The sequence below is a fragment of the Rhinolophus sinicus genome, chromosome 1 (genome assembly GCF_057876585.1).
Source record: "Rhinolophus sinicus isolate RSI-liver-muscle chromosome 1, RSI-T2T, whole genome shotgun sequence".
In the NCBI taxonomy this organism is placed as follows: domain Eukaryota; kingdom Metazoa; phylum Chordata; class Mammalia; order Chiroptera; family Rhinolophidae; genus Rhinolophus; species Rhinolophus sinicus.
In genome coordinates this window covers 130,685,749-130,709,174 of record NC_142501.1, presented here as the reverse complement: position 1 = coordinate 130,709,174, position 23,426 = coordinate 130,685,749, and the positions used below count along the sequence as shown (strand labels likewise).

Here is a 23,426-nt window from a genome sequence, read left to right as displayed (position 1 = left end):
AGCTTGAATGTTTTAACAATAAAGATACCAGAAAAATTATAAATGAAACATTTTTGTTTAACTTTTTGAAGAGGTAAATCATTCTCATGGTTTGAATATCAAAAATTTAAACATGAATACAGTGAAAAGTCTTTCCTATGTCTTTTATCCACCTATTTCTTATACTTCAACTGTTAGTTTGCCCTAGTTTAATGCATATATAAGTCAATACATTATTCTGCACCATTTTCTGCTTTTTTTCATTTAACAAATACAATCTTGGAGATATTATTAGAACATAAAGAACTTTGTCTTTTTTTGTTAACAGCTACATAGCACATATATTCAACTAGTTCCTGTTGATGGATATTTAGGTTGTTCCCAATCATTGCTATTTTCAGCAACACAAGAAATACCTTATCGTTTCTCATGTATGGAAATATATCTGTGGGATAAAGCCCTAGAAGTGAAACTGGACGTTCAGAGTACACAGGCGTTTGTAATTTTGATAGATACTGCCAAATTCCTGTTTCTCTATAGCCTAGTCAAAGCAGCGGTGCCAGATAAATTTTATACTTTTTCATTTAGAAATACACAATGAAAAGTGGGTTACCTACTAAAGAATTAGGAAGAAAAGCAGGACAAGTTTATTCAGCGATTTACAGAGCACATTTTCACTCAGAAATACATTTGACAGAAATTTATTGTGCACCTACTACAGGCCAAGTGCTTTTAGGCACTTGGGAGATATATAATCAAATATATACAGAGGGTGCCAAAAAATGTGTATACATTTTAAGAAAGGACAACTGTGTTATTAGGTTGGTGCAAAAGTAATTGCAGTTTAAAAGGTTAAAAATAATTGCAAAAACCTCAATTACTTTTGCACCAACCTAATAAAATTGTAATGCTCAATATATACTGATAACAAAAGATTAATACAAGTCAAGTTTGACTTCTGCAATTACAAGAGGTGCTCAAAGTATCATCAGTGTCCAGAACTTCTAATTACGATGAACTACTGCTTGAGCAACGTTGACCAACTTGTCCATTTGTATACAGTTTTTTGGCACCCAGCTATACACACACACACACACACACACACACACACACACACATCAAACTCAAATCTCTGCCTCTGTGGACCTTACATTTGAATTCTACATTCTGGAAATCTGTGCTACTTCATAAGAAGCCTGTTAAATGTCAACATCCTGAAAATGAACTGTTGAGATCCTGAGCACAGGCTCCAGGCATATGTTACCACTGTTATCTAAAAACTAACTAGAATCAGTGTTGCATATGATTTCACAGCTCTCCATCAGGTCCTCTTAAAACAATACACTTGGACGAGAGCTCTTTTTATCTGACTCCATCTGCTGTTGGTAGTGATCAGCATACTGCGGGCATTGTGGTATCATCTGAGATTAGGTTGTGAAATAGGAAGTAGAGTTACAGGCAGATCAGCAAGTATATGCCAACTGTTTAGTTCTCTCTTGCTGAAACCAAGGGTGCCCAATTCAGGTTTGGGGGGTAGGGATAAGGCACATCCCATCAGGGCACAGTTTCCTTTTTGCAGTCTGTCCTTGTTTTGGTTCTAGTAAGAGATCTTTAAAAAGTAGTTCCAGAAGCACATAGCAGCAATAGTCAGTATACTGAGCAAGGGCAGGGAAACATCGTAGAAACTGAGGGAGGCAGAAAAGACCATTGGTGTCAAGGAAAGGCTGGTAGCAAATGCAATGACAGAGATAGTATGGTCTCAGGCTTATTTTGAGTATCTTTCCTTACTAAAAGAAGAATATCTTAAAATTTTAGCCGCCGCCCCCATTAGATTTAATTTTATAAGAAGGTGGTAAACTACAGCTCTTAAAAGTCTTGCCAATTTCCCACGGGGTTCTTTGCAGTCTTTAAAGAATAATTGAGAGTTCAGCTTGTGACATGGAGGCCAGATACAAAGGCATCTTTAAGTACGAGGTGAGGACAGAAAAGAGCTAGTTCCAGAGAGTGGCTCTTGAATCGTATCTTGGCTCTCCCCTGCCCCCTGCCATTATTAAAATTCCATCCCTGCACCATAATAGCGACAATCAAAAATTGGTTACTGAATGAGTGATTTCTGAAGTCTTAATACTTCTTAGTTACGTTTTTGTCATTGAATTTTACAGCTAGAAAAAGGAGCCTTTGAGTTCAGTCAACAAGCTCCTTTGATAGCTGAGGCCGAGAAGCGGGAAGTGACTATGGCGGAAGCCAGGTCTCTTTCCAGATTCCCAGTTCAGAACTCCTTCTGTCATAGGATAACCTATGAGAAACCTTGAACGCCTCTGACTTCTGTATTCTGTGCTGCCGGACTGCAAACGCTGCAAAATGGGATGACTTTGGGCAATGACACTGTGGCCCCCACGGGGCCTGTACACAGTAGCCCCGTGGATGGCTGGGTGCTGAATGAGTAGTCATGCTGCTCTGAAGTCGCCTGACTTTGGGGCAGCCGCTCCTGGGTCCCCAGGGTCCCCTTCAGCCCTGACTGTGTTCTGGTGGCCCCGGCAAAGAATAGCTCCGCATAGGCCGGGTAATGGACACAATGTCTCCAGAGTGCCATTGCATCCCCGAGGTAGCGTGATACTTTTTCCGAGTCTCCCCGGGACTTCGGGGGCCCGTGAACGACTGACCTACGCCCAGCAGCAACTCCCAGTAGGCCAGTGGGCCGAGGACGCGAGGGCGCAGGGCCCATCGCCTCGCTCTTTCCCTGGGCTGCGTTCCAGCCACCCCAGCGCTCGGTCCTTTTCCGGCTCGCCCTTCCCTCATTATCCCCACGAGCGTTTTCCCAGTGTTCCCCACTTTTTGTTTACAAAGTGCTGACGCCCAATTGGACCGCAGCTCCCGCACCCGTCCAACCCTCGGCCCCTCCACCGTCCTCCCTCGGCTTCCCCCTCTCGCTCCTGGATCCCCAGATGCCGATTCACTCGCGGCCATCGGGTCATCACGTGAGCCGCGCCCCGCCTCCCCATCAGTGATCCGAGCCACGCCCCCTACCATCACGTGACCCGCCCCCGCCCCCGCGCCGGCGCGCTCCGACGTGCCCTGGAACTTACCCTCCCGCGGAGACCAGCCTGCGGGAACCCGCCGGCCGCGGCCGCCGCCGTGTGAGCGCCGTTCAGGTTCGTCGCGGCTTCCCGCAGCCCCCGTGCTGGTGAAGAGGGTACTGCCTCCCGCGAGGCCTCCGAGTCCTCGGTAAGGTGGCTGGCGCGGGTACCGCGGACGGAGGGCAGGTTAGTGGGGCGCTGCACAAAGGCGTTTCGGGGCCGGGGCTCTGCCCACTGAGGGCGGCGGAGTTTGGGGGAGACGTGTGCGGGAGGCGCGTCGGCCCCGAGGTGCGCGCGAGGTGAGGCTGGGAGCGCCGCCGGAGGGGTCGGGGCGCGGGAGTGCGCGCGGGGGAAAGGGGGGCTGTTGCTAGCGCAGGGGCTGCCGTGGGCGAGAGGGTTTTAAATGGTTTGAAGTTGTGCCTCCTCTGCCCCCCGGGTTTCCTGACTTCCTGTGTGAGGGCAGCGCCCGCCCCGCCCCCAGGAAGGAGGGTGTCGGGGTGTGTGTGTGTGTGTGTGTGTGTGTGTGTGTGTGTGTGTATGTGTATATAAGACTGGCTGGAGCTGCCCTCCTTCCTCGGCTCCTGCCCCTGCGTGTGCCCTCTGCCTAACTGCTTTAGGGTGTTTAAACCTCCGCCCACCCAGGGAGCCCACCTGGGGCCTCGCCTCCGGGACTGTTGACCTTAAACTGGGTACTTTCGTCTCTGCAGTATTTAGAGGTGCCCCGCCCCTGCAAAATGGATATTTGCTGCTCTACAACTCTTCTGAGAGGAATCTCCTCGAAGTCCTTGAATTAAAAAAAATCGTCTTCACAAGCGTGCTGCGTTTTCCAAGACAATCAGTTGTCCTATATGTGTTGTATCTTAAGATACTGCAAATCCTCTGAGAAGAAATGTCCATAGGGTCATTAGAGAACTGGCCTTCAGTTTTAGAGGCGTGTGATGTTTTCCTTCTGGATGCAGCAGCGGTGTTAAATGTATTTGCAAAGGCTAAAAAAGCAACATGTCTAAAGCATACCATTATGAACGTTCTAATACCATTCCAAGTGAAGTGTTTGTTAATGGGTAAAGGCTATTAACACTCGTATTGGTTTATGGGTAATTATGACATATGGAAGTAGATTTTATTGACCACTTGTGCACATATTGCTAAGGGCAGGTAATGTGGAGAAAGGAGCATTGCATGAGGAGTCACTGGGGTTCTGGTTCAGATTCTGCCACCCATTTCTAGAGGTGAGACCTCAGAAGACTGAATGTTGCAGTGAAAGGATGTTAAAAAGGATCTAGCCCCTGGCCACTGCTCTTTCATACTTGAAAGTTGGGAAACGTGGCCTGGAGATATATTTGTCCACATCCAGTGCTCCTTACCTAATCTACAGGAGGGTGTAAAACAGAATGGGTCATCTTTCTGTACCTTTTTTGGTCAAGCTGTTGTCATTTTTCTCTTTGTTTTAAAAATGCTCCTGGAAACGTTCAGAGCAGGAATCAGGGAATCCAGAGCTGTGCCTAAGAGTAGGCAGTGACGACTTGACCCTGAGCCATGCATGCAACCTCCAGAGCCAGCCAGGCGGGGCACATAGTATACGTGTGACCCATGGTTGCATGTAACTCCACTGCTCTGGAGGTGTTTCTCTGTGGAAAAATAAACAAAGTGTAATATAATAGATTGTGTGTGTGTGTGTGAGTGTGTGTGTGTTTGTGTGTGTGTGTGAGAGAGAGAGAGAGAGAGAGAGAGAGAGAGAGAGAGAGAGAATACGTGTATGCATGCATGCATGCCCCAGTCTTTGTTGATAGATTTCTGCTTGTACTTTATCAACCATAGGAGTTGGAGAAGATTGCTGAGTCACTGATTCTTAATGCCATCTGTATATATTAGTTGTCCATCTATAGTCAATATTTTATGTAACATAGATTTTTTTTACTTACTATACCAGTTGTGAGGCACAAGTGAACATATGTACGAGAATGCTGTAGAAAAATAGCGTATGATTTGTAGTTAATCATTTAGCTTTTCTTTCATTAATTAGACAGTATCTGTTTAGTGCTTTATTTTAAAAAGATGGCTGGAAAGTGGGCTTTACAAATTTAAGTACTGTAAGTTATGCAGTTGATATTTCCAAGAATAAAAGGGTAATAAAAATCTTAAGTTGACTAAAATAAAATAATGAATACAGGGATGTGTAAAATTATTAAATGATAGGTAGCACTAATATTTTGCTGAGAAAATTGGTACTAGGAAAAAGCAGCTTAAGGTAAAACTGCCTAAAACAGGCATTATAAGTTTATAATAAATAGTGGGAGAGAAAAGTGAATTAAACTTTTTAAACAGTTTAGTTATACGTTGCAAAAATTGCAGATATGCACTATTTTGTAGAGTGAATCAGATGTGAAAAGGTATGATGGTGTCACATAGCGTCATTGTACTTCAAATCATGCTGTTCAAATCATGCTCTTTTGAGGAATCCATTGGGCCATTATCTGTGGTTTTTCTTTTTGATCGTTAACTAGTCTAATTTTGCCACATCCTCATTTGTGGAAGGCTTTGCTGTGATTCAGCCATTTTTCTGTTTTATCGACTTTATTGGCTTAGTAAGTATCCTGCAGTTTCAGTTTGCTGTTGATTAGTTTTTTATTTGAACTGAACTGCTAAATGCTGACGTCTCTAAGGGCCCCTCCCCTGCATGGGAATCACCTAAACACTAACAAGCCCCCAGGTGATACCGAAGCTTCTCTTCAGCCCAGAACACGGACCACTGCTCTCCAATAGAAATAAATGCCAGTCACCTGTGTAATTTCCGAGTTGTAAGTACCTACGTGATAAAACTAAAAAAGTGAAAAAAAGAAACCCCCAAGTGAGGTAAATAAATTTTATCGTTTTATCATGCAATCAATATGAAATTGTTAATGAGATATTTTACGTTCTTTTTGTCAGACTAAGTCTTCGAAATCCCATGTGTACTTTTCAGCACATCTCAATTTGGATTAGCCACACAGCAGATACCCAGTAGCCCTGTTTGGCTAGTGGCTCCTGTATTGAACAGCACACATCTGGAGTCTAGAACCTAGAGCAGTGCTATTTGAAGTACATTGGTAGATTAGCCCCATCAGTGACCTTTGGGAATTTGTTAGAAATGTAAGTTTTTGGGCCCTCCCTCATACTTCCTCTAATTAGAATGTCTAGGGTTTCAATAAATTTTGTTTTAAAAGCTACAGGATATGACTCCAAAATGTATATGTGGTATTCTGAATGGGATCCTAGAACAGAAAAAGGGCATTAGGGAAAAACTAAGGAAATCTGAATAAAGTATTGATATTATTATCAGTATTGGTTCATTGAATATGACAAATATACAGTCCCAATGTAAGATATTAATACTAGGGGAAGTTGTGGGCAGGGTATATGGGATAGTACACTCTGCACTATTTTGCAGTAATTCTGTAAATTTAAAACTCACCTAAAATAAAATCTTTTGTTTTTATTTTAAAGCAGTTCTCCAGGTGATTCCATTGTTACCTCAACATTTGAGAAGCAGTGATTTAGATCACTAATAGGACCTACACTACTGCAGCTAGCTAAGCTGGGCAGGATGGAGGCTGGTAGTAGGTCTGATTAATAATGGAATTTTTGTAATAAGCTAAAACTTATAAAGCCCTTACCATGTGCCAGGCATTATACCACGTGCTCTACACATTTACTCTTAATTCTCCTATGTCCTATTAATAAGCCCCATTTCACAAATGGAAAACACAGAGGCTCAGAGAGAGGTTCAGGACTTGTCTTAGGTCTTGTAGCTGGCGAGAGGCGGGGACAAGGATGTTAAGAGGAAGGACTCCTTTTATAAGCTATCGGTTCACTTGGGAATATTTTTCTACTCACAACTTTTGCTTCTTTGAGTAAGCAGTGATTGCTGTGGATACTCAGTATCATTCCTTGCTGTTTCTAAAGTACTTTTTCTCTGTTCATTCTCACAAGGATCTTTTGTATTGTTTCCTTTATTTTTCAGATAAGGTGCTCAGAGGGGTCTGAGAGCTGATAAAAGGCAAATCCTAGATTTAAATTTCAGGCCCGACATCTGTACTCGTTCCTTTTACTACAGGAGAATTTAGAATATATTTTGAAGTTAGAGGAAGATCTTTAAAAATTTGCGTTCACATACAGGTCTTTGCTATATATTCGTGGTTTGTTTGAAAAATCAGTTTTATTGAGGTATACACTAACATACACTGACACTCTGCAGTAAAGAGAAATGAAGTACAGATACGTACATCAACATGGATGAGCCTCAGAAGCATTATTCTAAGTGAAACAAGCCAGACAGAAGGCTGCATACTGTATGAGCCTTCTGTATGATTTTTGAGGACTTTTCTATCATAGCTTTGCTTCCTCTAGTAAGCAGTGTTTAGTGTGATGCTCGCTGTCGTGCTTTATTGTTTATTAAGTGCTTTTTCACATGTTCTTTTTCCATTCTCATAAGGATCTTTTGGGATTTGTATTGTTTCCTGTTTTACAGATGGTTGTATCACAATTTGTTTAGGCATTCACCAGGGTATAGCACTTTGGGATGTTTCCAATTTCTGGTTCTTACGAATAAAGCTGTTACGAATGTTCATGTAAGGCCTTTCCATAGACTTATGTTTTTAATTTCTCTTGGATAGAAGAGGAATTGCTAGATCAGATGATAAATGTATATATACCTTTATAAGAAGCTGCCAAAGTGGGTGTACCATTCTACATTCCCACCTGCAATGGGTGAGAATTCCAGTTGGCGGTAGCCTTACCAAATACAAATATACATGTTTAAAGCCATTCTGTAGGGGGATAGTGGTATCTGGGAAGTTTTATTTGCATTGTTAGGATTTTGTTTAACAGCTTGATTGAGGTACAATTGCTGTATAATAAACTGCACATACTTAAGTGTGCAATTTGATGAGTTTTCACATGTATAAAGGAAGTATGTACCACTTATCACCATTATCATGATAATGAACTGTATTTATCACCTACCACCCAAAATAAACTTTTTCTTGAACCCCTTTGTATTTCATTGCCCTTGTTCCCTGGTGACTTTTGATCTTTCTGCCACTATAGATTATTTTGTATTTTCTAGAATTTTATGCAGATGGAATCATTATAGTAAGCACTCTTTCTTGTCTGGATGTTTTGTACTCAGCAAAATTATTTTGAGATTCATCCAGTTTCTTGTGTGTATCAGTAGTTTGCTTCATTTTATGGTGAGTGATATGTCCCTTTGTGTAGATATACCACAATTAGTTTATCCACTCACCTGTTTCCAGTTTGGGGCTATTACAAAAAATACAAAAAAAACTGCTGTGAGCGTTCACATACAGGTCTTTGTGGTGTCATGTGCTTTCATTTCTTTTCAGTAAACACCTAGGAGTAGAATCCCTGGGTCAGCTTGTAGGTATATATTAACATTTTTAAGAACCTGCTAAACTTTTTCTAAAGTGGTCTTGCCATTTTATGCCTCCACTAGCAGTGTGTGAGAGTTCTAGTTGTTTCACATTCTCAAAATCACTGGCATGGTCAGTCTTAAATTTTAAGCCTTCTAATGGATGTGTAGTGTTATTTCGTTATGGTTTTCATTTGCATTTTCCTAATGACTAAAGATGTTGAGCATCTTTTCGTGGGCTTATTTACCATCTGTCCATCTTCTCTGGATAAGTATCTGTTTATATATTTTGCCCATTTTTATTGGGTTATTTGTCTTCTTATTGACTTGTACAGTTCTTTATGTATTCTAGAAATGAGTTCTTTGTTGGAGATATGTTTGTGTCTGTGTTCATGAGGAATATTGATCTGTAGTTTTTCTTATAATGTCTTTGGTTTTGGTATGATAATGCTGATCTCATAGAATGAGTTGGACTGTTTTCCCTCTGTTTCAGTTTTTTTAAAGAGGTTTGTATAGAATTTGTAAATATTACCTTCCTTACATTTTTGGTAAAATCACCAGTGAAGCCATCTGGGTCAGGAGTTTTCTTTGTGGGAAGATTTTAAAAGACAGATTCAATTTATTTTAAAGACAGTTTCTTCTTCAGCTTTGGTAATTTGTCTTTCAAGAAATTTGTCCAGTTCGAGGCTGCGCATGGGGCAGGCTCCCCAAGGGATGGTGGCGGCTGTCCCTGCAGCCCTCACCCTGGGGCCACGGGGCTCAGTCTTTCCCGTGTGTCTCTGGCGCCTCTCGAGTTGCCGCCCCTCCACTGTAGCACAGGTGAAAGAGTAAATTCAGTTCATCTTGTCTCCATTGGACAGAAGCACTTGCTACCTGAACTTGCATTCGGCTTAAAGGATTTTTCAGCCATGTTATAGGAAGTTTTTTGATGTTTACGAGAGCTCTGTTTAGTTGAAGAACATCTTCAACTAAACAGAGCTCTCATAAACATCAAAAAACTTCCTTAGTGAAGCAAACCTCACCCTCACCACCCACACTGCCAAGTCTCAGATGATGCAGTAATGCACCTCTCAGACTTCTTATCACTTGCTAAAACAATAAATAAGTTTGAGATAAATAATAAAAAGAAATTGGTCCAGTTCATCTAGGTTGTTGAATTTATTGGCATAAAGTTCATATTATCTTCCTTTTCATGTCTTTAAGGATCTATAGTTATATCCCTTGTCTTATTCCTGATATTGGTCATTTGTGCTTTTTCTCTTTGTTTTTGATCAGTTTGGCTAGAGGATTACCAGTATTAGTGATCTCAAAGAATCAGCTTCTGGTTTTTTTTTATTTCCTCTAACATACTGTTTTCTCTTTTATTGATTTCTTCTCTGATCTTTATCATGTCCCTTTTTCTGCTTGCTTTGTGTTTGATTTGCTCTTTTTTATTTAGTTTCTTTGGAGGCTTATGTCATTTGAGACCTTTTTTCTTTTCTAACATGGGAATTTAGTGCTATACATTTTCTCTAAGCACTACATTAGCTGCATCCCACACATTTGGAAATGTCGTGTTTCATTTTCATTCAGTTCAAATTTCCTGTTTGATTTCTGCTTTGACCTCTGAGTTTAGGAATGTGTAGTTTAGATTTCCAACAACAAATTTGGGGGATTTAAGATATCTTTTTACTGATTTATAATTTAATTGTCAGAGAAAACACTTTGTATAATTTCAGTCCTTTTAAATTTATTGAGATTTGTTTCATGGCCCAGAATATAGTCTATGGCAATGTCTTTATAAGAAGCTACTGAGCTGGCTTTACCATTTCGCATTCTCACTGGCACTGTTTGAGTGTTCCAGCTGTGGGTATCCTTGTCAGCACTTCATATTGTCTTTAAAAAAATATTTTTTTTTTAAATAACTTTATTGTCGTTGGGTTGTAGTGATATCTTGTTTTGGTTTTAATTTGCATTATTGGGTTTTTAGTGTTTGGTAAAATAATATAAACTTGAATAAAAGTTAAGACTCATGGAGTGTTTTCTTTTTTTTCCAGTAGAGGACAGAAAGCTCTGAGAGATTGGTAATTCATCATTTGTATGCAACATAAGTGCTACTTTTCAGTTTTCCAAAAGTTTGAATGTTTGCCTTTTAATGTTTACTTTGAAGGAAGATCTGTAAAAGCTAGGTGAGGATTTTAGTGACTTTAGGATTAGATAGGTATAAGATGATTTAAATGGTATTCTTCAGTGACTCTTTATTGTGGTAATATCTACCATATAATATTTTATCATATGTATATACCACGTTCTTCTTAGCCATTTATCCACCTAGGGACATTCAGTTTGCTTCCACCTTTTTGACTATTGTGAATAATGCTGCTATGAGCATGGCTGTACATATATCTGTTCCAGTCTCTGCTTTCAGTTCTTTTGGATGTATATCCAGAGATGGAATTGCTGGATCATATGGCAATTTTATTTTTAATGTTTTGAAAAAATTTCATACTGTTTTCCCTAGCGGCTACACTGTTTTACATTCCCACCAGCAATGCACAAGAATTCCAGTTTTTCCACATTCTCACCAACACTTGTTATTTGTTTTTTGTTGTGGTTTTACAATAGGCATTTTAATGGTATGAAGTGGTTTCTCATTGTGGTTTTCACTTGCGTTTCAATAATTATTAGTGATTGTGAGCATCGTTTCACGTGCTTGTTGACCATTTGTACATCTTTGGAAGAATGTGTATTCAAGTCCTTTGCCTATAATGACACTTCTTATCACAATGTTAATTTAAGTAGACTGGCATAATTTAAGCATTATAAAAATACTTTTTATTAAGTGAGTTATTGATGTGTTACTATTACTTTGCAACAGCCAGACCTTAATAGTCACTACACTTGTAGATGTATTTGCCTTTGTTTTGTGGTTTATATCTGTTTTTAAAGCATGGGACTTTGTAAACATTTGAAAGTGGTTGAATGTAAGTAGTGATGTCAAAGATTTTTCTTTAAGAGAGTAATATGTGTAGTTTCGGAGGAACATCTGAATGGGTTTTGGGGGGTTATGCTTCAGTAACCCATAGAGTTGTGCCACTGTGAAGCAAATGAAGTTTTTATTCTAAATTATTAGAGGATTAGAAATCCTATTAAACTATAAAGACCAAGGTTATGATTTTCTTATTAATGTGTAACAACTTGTATAACAACATGGACTGAGAGTGGACATGGGTGCTTCCCCAAAGGAAAACCAAGTTGTTGTTACAAGCGGGGTGGGGTCGATGAGATGCCACAGAAGCAAGATCAAAATTATATGAACTGTAAAAAAAAAAGTTAATTTCCTTTTTTTAGAAAGTTCTTATTAAGAAATTAAAATATGGGGTTGAGGTGTTGAGGGTATAGAAGGAAGAATCCATTTAGTGGAGTGCATTTAGAGGGGAGTAAAGAGCTGAAAGGTGCAGGAGCAGAACGATCATCATAGAAAGGTAGTTTTAAAGGTTCATGTGGAGCTATTGTCCATGTAGGTAGCTTTTGATGAAAGGAAAAGAAAGTTAACATTTTTGCTTAAGAAAACATTTTTTTGTTCCTCAGACTGTTTACTGATTTTGAGTTTTTAACCTCACAGACTATCTTCTTGCTATTCTACATCATCACATTAAAACTCTTAGTGGGTGCAACTGGATCTCGAGGGATGAAAACCCAGTTTAATCTTTAGTGTTTTTTGGTCTGAAACGGCTTGATCAGGGCTCTTACTAAAGTACTGAGTTTGCAAAATTTTTTTGAATATAATGGGCTTCTTTTTGTTCTGTTACATATTAACTGGGTCAGGATTTGCATCTCCGTGTAAGAGATCATTTTAGAATGCTTTTGAAGCTATAACAACCACTGATAATGGAGAACCCTGGTACCTCTTAAATAATTGTAATTTGTGTTTTCATAAGAAAAACAGGTACTGTGATTCTCCATAAATGCAGTGTTGAAAAGTAAAGAAAAAAATATGAGTTTATTTAAATTACTTAAATGTGGGACAGCATAATGTAAGATATGTCAATCTGAATATCAAATATGTGTGCTATCACTTTTGAGTGAAAGTGTACGAAGACAATTGTCCAATAATAAGAAGCATTTAAATCAAATACTGAAAATCCAGGTGGAGGAGGTAGGACTGTCAGTATGGCACTACAAGATGCTCCAGGCTCGTCTTACGTATTTTTCACTCCCGTGCTACAATCAGCCATTTTTCCAAAGAGCTGGGGTTCTTTTATTTGGAGGATGGTATTAGAAACCAAATCTGGGTGGCAGGTGTGCTTGTTGCTGCTAGGGCATCATTTTTACTGACTACAAGGAAATATGTGTGTACTAAGCAGCGTGTAGGCACGTATCTGTAATTTTTTAAGTGTAATCACCTGTATCTGTCGTAAGCTAAAAATGAGTTCATTCAGTTCATACTGATGTCTCCAAGTCTAATCTGTTATCACGTGGATCAGTATAACCTTTCCCCTTGCTTATCTATAAATTTCCACTCCGACATTGAGAAACCTGTCTCCCACCACCACATTCCATTTACTTAATTCTTCAATTCCAGTGCATATGTATAGGAGTATCAAAAATTTAACTCGCAGTCCTATGGGGAACGTTTTTATTTACTAGAACACAGTACTTATGTGCAGTTACTTTGTCTATATTCTTATAGACCCACTTATTTCCAAAATTAGTTAGATCAGCATCTACTCTCCACCCCTCAGTGAGGTCGTCCCATATATTCGTAAACCTGTTAGACTGTCCTGTCACATCTGATTTCCATGAGTGGATTCCCCGGAACTCCTAACTGATCTTTAAAAATTTGCAGGCATTCAAGTTCATGTTTTGTGTTGTAAAGATTACTGGGTTGTGATAAGTACATGATGTTGTACATCTACCATTGCAGTATCATACACAATTGTTTTATTGACCTGAAAGAATCCCCTGTGCTTCTTCTATGGAACGCTCCCTTCCTTCCCTAGCAGTCACTCTCTGTATGGTTTTGACTTCCAGAATGCCATGTAATTGATATCAGTCAGTATGTGGCTTTTTCAGACTGACTTCTTTCACTTAGCAAAATATATCTGAGCTTTATTTGTATCTTTTCTTTGCTTGATAGCCCATTTCTTTTTTATCACTGAATATTCCATTGTATTATGCCTAACGGTTTATTCTTTCTCCTATTATAGAGTATTTTGGTTGCTTTCAGTTTTTGGCAGTTACAAATAAAGCTCCTGTAAACATTTGCTGCAGGACTTTTTGTGGAAATAAGTTTTCAACTCATTTGGGTAAATACCTAGGAGTGTGATTGCTAGATGGTGTGGTAAGACCATGTTGCTTTGTAAGAAACTGCTAGGTAAACTGTCTTCCAAAGTGGCTGCTCCATTTTACCTTCCTACTAGCAATGTATTCCTGTTGCTCTACATTCTCACCAGCATTTGGTGTTGTCAGCTTTTGTATTTTAGCCGTTTTAATAGATGGTCAGTGGTATCTTGTTTTAATTTGCAATTCCCTAATGACATGATGCTGAAAATTTTTTCATGTGCTTATTTGCCGTATTTTCTTTCATGATGTGTCTTCTCAGATCTTTTTTCCATGTAAAAAAATTTCATTTTGTTGAGTTTTAAGAGTTCTTTGTATATTTTGGATACAAGTCCTTCATCAGATGTGTTTTGCAAATATTTTCTCCTTGTTTGTGGTTTATGTTTTCATACTTTTAGCAGTGGCTTTCACAGAGCAGAAGTTTTACATTTTAATAAAGTTCTACTTTATTTCCTTTCATGAATCATGCATTTGGTAGGTGAATCTAAAAATTCATGGCCAATTCCAAGGTCACATTTTTCCCTTTACAAATTGGAATATTTTCTCCATTCTTGTAACAATCCAAGAAAAAGTCATGTTCACCCATTTCTGACTAAAAAAGACTGACACAAATCTTCCTAAAATACCTCATGCAGATGTCATTTTTATTGAAATAGGCTTGCTTCCCCGAACACTTCTTTGGTTGGTTCCTCATTTTTGTTTCAGATTTAAATCTTGGTTTTTAGTTTCCTTTAGCAGTTTACACTTGGCTGTGTTCTCTGTTGCTTTCCAGTTACCCGATTATTTTCTGTATCCTTTCTACTGTTCCTATTTTTGCTATTTCTTCACGGCCAGAATAATTTATAATTTAATCATTACACTTTCCTCTGCTTCTTTAGGCCTGAGGAAATGTCTTATGTATTTTTTTTATTCTTAGAAAACAGGGATCGTGCCTTAAGAAAAAATTTTAAGTGCCCTATGATTTTTTGTTAAGTGTGCAATTTACAGAATAACTTGGTGGAATAATTTCTTATGCTGGAATTGTTCTTAACATTTTTGTTGTGCTCATTAAGTTTAATTGATTTCTTTAGTAGAGTCCTGTTCAAGAATTGTTAACTTTAAACAAGTACTTTTAAAACTACTAGGAGGACTTCGTTGTTAAGAATTGGTGCTTAAATTGTGGGATTTTAAAATTGGTTACCATTTACGTGCGGGAGGCTATATTAACATTTGTTTGTGGTATTAGAATGCTAAATAGGTAGCACGTAATGTGTATTAGACTTAAATTGTAAATTCATTAATTATGGATACATTTACTATATTTCTCTTAAGATTTTGTTTACTAGTATACTTTTTTGACATATCTAGTAAGGATAGCATTCTGAGAGATGTAGATGAGTAAAGCAGATGTCCTGGGGGAGGAAGATAACATTTGCTGAGCTGTGTAGTTTGTGGTAGGACAGAAAATGAGACAAATTGGCAGACAGAAAGGAGGAGGGTATTAGATTTTAAAACAGCATGATAGAAAGTTCTGAATCTGACTTGGGGGAAGAGAAGTAAAAGATGTAAGCAGTTGTGTGTCTATGAGTGTCCATGTGTTCCGTTTGTTCTTGTTGAAACATGAAGAAGACTGGCAAGCGTCATGAAAAGCCTACATGGATATTTTTGAAACTGTAAAGAAAAGTAGTTAGTTGGTACTTGGCAAAAACTTTCTATATACTCGTGGTTGGGTACTTAGTAAGTAGTTCTAAGGGTGTGTATGTGATGAATGCAGGAGTGTGGTGATGAGTATAGAACATATTTCAGTTAGGGGAGTGTTGGATTCAGTGAGTGTTGTAGTTGAATGAGTAAGATTCTAACCAAAATACTTGAGAGGATAGATTACCAGGATGAACAGTGCGCAAGCTAATCTGCAGAGAAGAATCCATGAGTTTGGGGAATAGAGGAAGAAACAAGCCAAAATTAAAATTATAAACATTTGTTTTAATACAGCTTATGTTTTTGAATAAAAATAAGCAACATAAGTTATTCAGCCAGTTGCAGAAAATTTTCACTTAGATCTAAGTTTTTAGAGCTACCCCATAATTATTTTAATTTTCTTTGACTCCATTGTGTATAATAAGGCTTTTATTTTCCTTTTTATATTATCTAACTTTTCGTAGACCTTGGATTGTAATACGTAATTCCTGCTATGTGACTTTCTAGACGTGTATAATTTCATTAGTCTCTGTTGGGGCCTCCCATCCTCCACCCAGATATTACCTAGAAATCTGTCGCAGCTCCTGTTCTCTTATCCCACTGTGCCGCTCTTGCTTATGTCACCTACCTTGGTATCTACCTACCTTTTCTATAGAGATGTCTTTTGACTACTTCTCTTTCTTGTCTGCCCGATTCTCATTGCCTGTAACTAAAACTTGAGGTTGGATGTCTCGTGTTGAATGTGGTGAAACTGACTACTTTATCTTCCTCTGTGCTTATCTTGGTAGTCTAGTCATGGGGAAAGTGTAGCCATAAAACCTCGCCGTGACAGGCTGATGGGGACTGGCCTTTAACCCGTTGCTGCTCCCCACCCCGCAGCCCCCCTCTGACTGGCATGACATCATAGAGTTTACTTGTGATTCTTCACTTCCCTTTTCTCCATTCCTATGGGTAAATACCTGACCAATTTTAATATGTTTAACTACTGTAACCTGCTGCAGATTCCCTTACTTGTTTCTCTGTCTTCAGATATTTCTTATTTTATTACTTCTGGGGGAGAAAAAACAAGCTACGGGGGGATAAATACTTGTGTGGAATTTTGAAACATTGTAGCAAAAAACTTCCATAAGGAAAAAGGATTAAAGCACATAGTGACTAAGATCCTGATACAGCATGAAAAATAGAGGCTGAACATTTGTAAGGTCAGAATTTCTCACTTCCTGTGAGGGGAAAAGACCATCCAGATTTGCCAGGGCTGGGTGGGGGTAGAGGTAGGAAGTGGATTTTTGATATGGTCAGGTGTAGGTATCTATTGGAACATCATGTGGAGTTGTTGGTTGTGTCTGTAGTCTCTTTTAATCTGGAAGAATCTCCCTTTTTCATTTTTCTTTTTTTTTTTTTAAATATTGGAATTCTTTTTTTTTTTTTTTAAGATTTTATTGGGGAAGGGGAACAGGACTTTATTGGGGAACAGTGTGTACTTCCAGGCCTTTTTTCCAAGTCAAGTTGTTGTCCTTTCAGTCTTAGTTGTGGAGGGCGCAGCTCAGCTCCAGGTCCAGTTGCCGTTGTTAGTTGCAGGGGTCGCAGCCCACCATCCCTTGCGGGAGTTGAGGAATTGAACTGTCAGCCTTGTGGTTGAGAGCTCACTGGCCCATGTGGGAATCGAACCGGCAGCCTTCGGAGTTAGGAGCATGGAGCTCTAACCGCCTGAGCCACCAGGCCAGCCCATCCCTTTTTCATTTTTCATGAAATCATTTTTCTTTTCGAAGAGTTCAGGTCTGTTGTCTAATAGAGTGTCTGACATTCTGGATTTGTTTGTTTCCTCATAATTAGCTTAAGTTTAAACATTTTTTGGGACAACAGTACAACATAGGTGCCATTGTGACGTCTTACGGCATCACGTTGGGGGGCATAGATCAGCAGGGTGTCTGTCCCACATTGGTGTTCCTACGTGTGACCAGTGGGTTAAGCTCATGACTGACAGATCTCTATCGTAAAGGTTTAGTTCCCTATTTATAATTAGTAAGTACCCTGCGTGGAAACACGGCAGGGCTCCCAACAACTTTTAACACTGTTTTCATTCTCTTTACCCACTCAGCATCATATACCTGAGAGACAGTTTTGTCATTTTAACAATTTTACAAAAGTTGTTTCTCATATTAGAAGTTTAAAAAGCTATTTCTGTCAGAATAAAAATAAGGGACAGCAATGAAGTTGAAACAATGTGGAAGTGAAGTAGGAGAGGGCGGTGGTAGAATATACCTGTGCTTGGTCCGTATGTGGGACGCGGTGCTGAACAGAACGGTCATGAACGGTGCTGTGTTCGTTATAGCTCCAGAGTTAGGCTTCTAACATGTGATCGGCATTGTATTCTTAGCTTTATTTAAGCAATCCTGGCTAAAGTTAATTCAGAACTTTATTTTTTTTTATAGGTTTAAATGTAATACTGGATATTTATTTCCCCTTCGAAGGTAAGTTATATTTTTATTTTGGAAACATTACTATATTAAATTTGTTATTCAAGAAATTTGTTTAGAAAGTAAGTTTTAGTTACTGAAATTATATCACTAATTTATTTATTAGCCAGACTCTGGGTTTATCTATTACGGCAAAGAGTATTGTCCTTAGGAGAGTGATTGTTAAGTCATATTTAGTGTACAGTCATATCATGCCCAGTGCTTGGATGCTGAGGAAAACTGGCAGGTTGTCATGGGACCATGGGTAAACGTTTTCAGTGCCCAGTGTTCAGAGTTACTCAGGTTTGCCTTGGGACCCTTGAGTGCTGGGTTGAGTGTATTAGTTTCCCAGGCCTGCTGTAACAAGGTGTCACAAGCTGGGTGCCTTAAAACAACAAAACTTATTGTCTCACAGGTTCTGAAGCTAGATGTCCAAAGCAAAGGTGTCAGCAGGGCTGTGCTCCCTCTGAGGGCTCGAGGAGACAATCCTGCCTTGCCTCTTTCTAGCTTCCGGTGGTGCCAACATCCTTGGCATTTCTTGGCTTGTAGCTGCTTCATTCCAGTATCTGCCTCTGTCTTCATTTGGGCTTCTTCCCTCTGTGCCTCCTTTTCTTCTTTTCAAATATCTTGCTCCTTATACAGACACCAGTCATTGTATTTTGGAGCTCCCCCTAATCAGGTATAACTTCATGTTAAATGGATTACATCTGCAAAGACCCTATTTCCAAATAAGGTCACATTCACAGGTCCTGGGTTAGGACTTACACGTACCTTTTTGGGAAACACAGTTCATCCCACAATGGTTAGGGCTTGACTTGAGTACAGGGTCATTGAAAGTCAGCTCCAACTACAGCGGGGATCTTAGATAAGGCACACAGTGAACGTAGACCAGTGCTGGCCCTTGGGAGGTGCTTGATACACATTAGTTATTATTAGTGAGCCCTTCAAAGAAAGTGAAGGAGGTTTGAGGTCATGAAAAGAAGGAACGTTCTTCTCACCTCTTATTTTTGATAGTCTTGTGTCTGGCTGTTGCAGTCACTGTTTTGATATTGGTCATATGAATGACAAATGTAGATTACAGTGTCATGAGAGTGTTTTTAATGTAGGACAGTACAAAACATTAGACACATGTTTACTTTCTGAGTTTGAGATTTAGATGGCTTATATTATGTGATGCTTGTGAAAATATAAAAAATTCAGACTATGTTAATTAACCTTTTTCTTCATTCTATTCCTCCATTTAAATAAAAATAGCTATCCAACAAGCCATAAAGCCATAATGTGGCTTACCATCCTTCTTGAGAGGTGAATATTATTGAATAAAAATGGCTGACAGAAGTGGCAAGATTGTTCCAGGACAAGTGTATATTGAAGTGGAATATGATTACGAATATGAAGCAAAGGACAGAAAGATTGTGATCAAACAAGGAGAACGATACATCTTGGTGAAAAAGACCAATGATGACTGGTGGCAAGTCAAACCAGATGAGAACTCCAAAGCGTTTTATGTGCCAGCCCAGTACGTTAAGGAAGTCACCCGCAAAGCTCTCATGCCGCCTGTGAAGCAGGCGGCTGGACCGCCAAATAATTCTGTGAAAATGATGCAGAGTCTGCATCTCCAGAGATCAGCAGAAAATGTGAACAAATTGCCTGAGCTTTCAAGTTTTGGAAAGCCATCGTCGTCTGTTCAAGGAACAGGTCTTATTCGTGATGCCAATCAGAATTTTGGACCCAATTATAATCCAAGTCAGACCCTCAACCTAAGCCTGGACCTGACCCATAATAATGGCAAGTTTAACAGTGACTCACATTCTCCTAAAGTTTCCGGCCAAAATAGGACGCGCTTATTTGGTCACTTTCCCGGTCCTGAGTTCTTGGACATAGAGAAAACTAGCTTCTCCCAGGAACAGTCCTGTGATTCAGCAGGAGAAGGCTCAGAAAGGATACATCAGGATTCTGAGTCTGGTGATGAACTTAGCAGCAGCTCCACCGAACAGATAAGGGTAAGATTAAAAGTAGAACAATGAAACATTTGAACCTTAATAAAGATACTGTAGATTTTATTTGTACTAAAAAAGGTCTTTGTAAGAGTTAAGAATTGTTTATTTTACTTTATGTTTTCAGAATACATGGGTTCTATCTTGATTTAAAGATGTAGATAATATGTGAAATAACGTGTGGGGTTCATAAAGGTTCACTTTATGGTTTCCATAATTCTTTTTTACCTTTATAGGACTAAGCACTACTTTCGGTGTGGAAAAAAAATTTGTTTTCTCTTTATTGATTATTCATAGGGTAGAAAGGACTTACTTAATTTACCCAGTGATATTTCTTTTACTAGAAAAAGTTTGTTTTCTAGCAGTACCCATTTTGACTTGTTTCCAATAAGTCTCGAGGTAATAATGGATATATGAGGAAAGATGTCACTGGAATATTAACTGCTAACTCTTGTTTTTTGAAACTTCTTTGTGAACCTTGAATATTGAGAAAAATACAGAGCTCACAACCCTTTTCCTCCATTTATGCATTTCTGTATCTTAAGTGTCTAAGTATCCACACTTAATTTCATTGCCTGCAAAAAATTTTATGTGTGTATGGTTTGGTTTTTGACTTTTTCTTACCTAATTTTATTTCGAGATTCGTTTATTAGGTAAAGTGAAGTAATTTTAAAAGCATGTGCATGAAATTGGAACTTAAATGTATTTGGAAAAGTCCAACTTTAAGTGAACTTGATAAATTTTTGACTTAAAGCTCTGTTGTAATATTTATTCATCAAGTTAAATCAGTAAATAATTGTGAGGCTGCTCTTAGGTATGGTCTGATTGCAATGGAACTAGTGTGTTCCTTTTACAGGTTTTTAATTTTTCTTGTGACATTTTGAATGGAAATTGGAAAAAGGGAAAGTTCTCTAGAAAAACTTAAGATGTTTGAGATCAAGATAGTAACATGAAGTAGCATAATCAGTTTGTCATCATTCGTCTTAGTGGGCTTTCTTTTCTTTAGTTTTTATGTGCTACTTTGACATGGAATATATAGTGTTTCTTGGAAATTTTTTAGACATGGCTTCTTACTGAGCTAGTGGGATTTGGGAAAGACATGTGCTTTCTCGTCCATCTAGCCATCACTACTGTTTCACACATCAAATTTATGGTTTTTATTTAGGTACACTAGCCAGCCTGTGTTCGCTTCATTACGGTCAGTCCATGGCTTGCAAGGTCATGGGCCCTAACCTCTGCTGGGCCCTTAACTCCCACTGTTTGGAAATCCCGTTAGATTGCTCTGGCCTGTCCTCTTCTTTACTCTTCATGGCAACTGTTCAAAGCTTTCCCATTTTCTTCAGTTCTCGATTCACCTGCTTTTTCCTGCTCTCTGATCAGCAAAAATAAAAGCCATGGGATGGAACCGGTTTCAGCTCTGAAGAGGCTGTACTGCACGCACGGCCGGTGTTAGTGTTGGCTTTCGATTTGAATCTGAAATTCATAAAGGTTCACTTGATGGTTTCCATCATTTAATCACACACCAACTGTGTGATAATTGGGACAAATTACTTCTCTGTGTCTCAGTTTTCTCATCTTAAAACGGGGATCATATGGTTGTTGAGGATTAAGTGGGTTACTATCCCTAATATGCTTAGAACTGTGCCTGGCACGTAAGTCTTTTCGGTATCTATTGCTGCTTAATGAACTACCCCAACGTCTAGTGGCTCAAAACAGTGCACATTGATTCTCTCACTGTTTCTGTGGGTCAGTAATTCAGAAGCAGCTTAGTCGGGTAGTTTTAAAGACTGGGTCTCTCATGAGGTTACAGCCGTCAGGCTTACTGGCGCTGGAGGGGCGGCTTCCAGGACGGCTCACTCACGTGGTGCTAGTTGGGCGTCTTCACAGATGCTAGCACGGTGTGCCGAGCTTTCCCCCAGAGTGAGCAATCCAAGAGAGAACAAGGTAGAAGCTTCATTGCCTTTTTTTTTTCCCCAAATCTTGGAAGATGCATGCTGTCATGTCTTACTGATTATACAGTGCGGCCCTATTCTGTGTGTGTGTGTGGGAGACCATACTGGGTGTAAACATCAGGATAGAAGGTCATTGGGGGCCGTCTTGGGGTTTGGCTATCACAGTAAGTGTTCAGTAAATCATAGCTGTCATTATTACTTCCGTGTGTCTCATATGTCATTCTTACTGTTGCTGTTATTGTTCCCACCATCAAATCTGTAAGCACACCTGAGCCAGCACTCATCTTCCCCCAGCGCAGTGCGAGCGTTGTCTCCCATCCAGGGGCCGTCTCTTTATATTTGCTTCCTCCTTTCTTCCCCAGCCTTTTGCTGAAGATTATATAGCATTGTGCTCAGATAGCTTTGGACTTATTATTTACCAAGTTTTTTTCATCAGCATTCAGATTTGCTCATTTCCCCCATTTTAGTAAAGCTTTTCAACAATACCTTCCCCTCTGAGTATCACATATCACCCTTTCACTTGACTGGCAGCTTCTGGAAAGGGTTGCATATATTTGCCTCTCTGCATTTCCTCATTTCCCACTCATTCCTTAACCTGTTCTAGTGTCTTCTGGCTCCACCTAAACGGCTTCTGCTAAAAGGTGCTCACAGTTTAATTGTTGATAAATTCACACACAAATTAAAAACAATTTTATACACAATCAATACCATTATTGCAGAACAATATTAATCAAAAGGCAATTTAAAATAATTCTTTGATTGAGGCATAGCATATAACCAATTGTGTAAATTGCACTAATCTTAAATGTCCAGCTTGTACTTATGCATACACCTCTGTCAACAACTGTGAGCTCCTTCCTAGTCAGTATCCATACCCCACCCTCCTGTGTCTCTGCTAGGAGATTTTAATTTTTCTGACATATTACCATTGATCAGTCTTTAGTTAAACTTTTCATTTTGAAATAATTGTAGATTTATAAGCAGTTGTAAGAAATACAGTGGTACCTCGGTTTTTGAACGTCTCCGTTGACAAACATTTTGGTTTATGAACACCGTAAATTTTATGGATCTATGATATCATTAGATAGCAAAATTCATGCTAATTTTGCAGTTTTAGGGGTTGATTTTAAAGGTCTGGAACGGATTAATCAATTTTGCATTACTTTCTTTGGGGAAACCGTGCCTTGGTTTTTGAACGTTTCAGAACTCGAACGGACTTCCGGAATGGATTACATTAGAAAACCGAGGTACCACTGTAATATGAAGAGTTTCCCTGTATCCTGTATCTAGTTACCTCTAGTGGGAACATCTTGCAAAGCTGTCATAGCACAGTCAGAATCTTGACATTGGTACAGTCAAGGTACTGAGCATTTGCATCACCACAGGGATCCTGTACGGTTCCCTTTTGTACACACTCACTTCCCTCCGACCCCAACCCTCTTTAATCCCTGGTCACCAGTAATACATTTTAAAAAATTTAAAAGTTTTATCCATTTAAAAAATTTTATCATTTCAAGAATGTCATCTAAATGCAATCATGTGCTGTGTAACCTCTTGGG

At 39.2% G+C, this 23,426-nt stretch overlaps 1 protein-coding gene across 11 annotated transcripts in view; it reads left to right on the top strand.

Moving 5' to 3' along the window:
* Positions 1 to 3,012: 3,012 nt before the first annotated feature.
* The window catches only part of ARHGAP12 (Rho GTPase activating protein 12), a 133,325-nt gene continuing 112,911 nt past the window's right edge, over positions 3,013 to 23,426 (top strand). For 2 of the 11 annotated variants that reach the window (XM_019731495.3, XM_088789590.1), the window contains exons 1-3: positions 3,034 to 3,204; positions 17,895 to 17,933; positions 19,173 to 19,921. In XM_019731495.3, coding sequence (XP_019587054.3) covers positions 19,244 to 19,921 — 678 coding nt within the window. In that variant the 5' untranslated portion in view covers positions 3,034 to 3,204; positions 17,895 to 17,933; positions 19,173 to 19,243. Of the gene's footprint in view, positions 3,243 to 17,894; positions 17,934 to 19,172; positions 19,922 to 23,426 lie in introns of those variants that run through there. The other 9 variants (XM_088789599.1, XM_088789587.1, XM_019731496.3 and 6 more) reach the window with 8 other exon arrangements.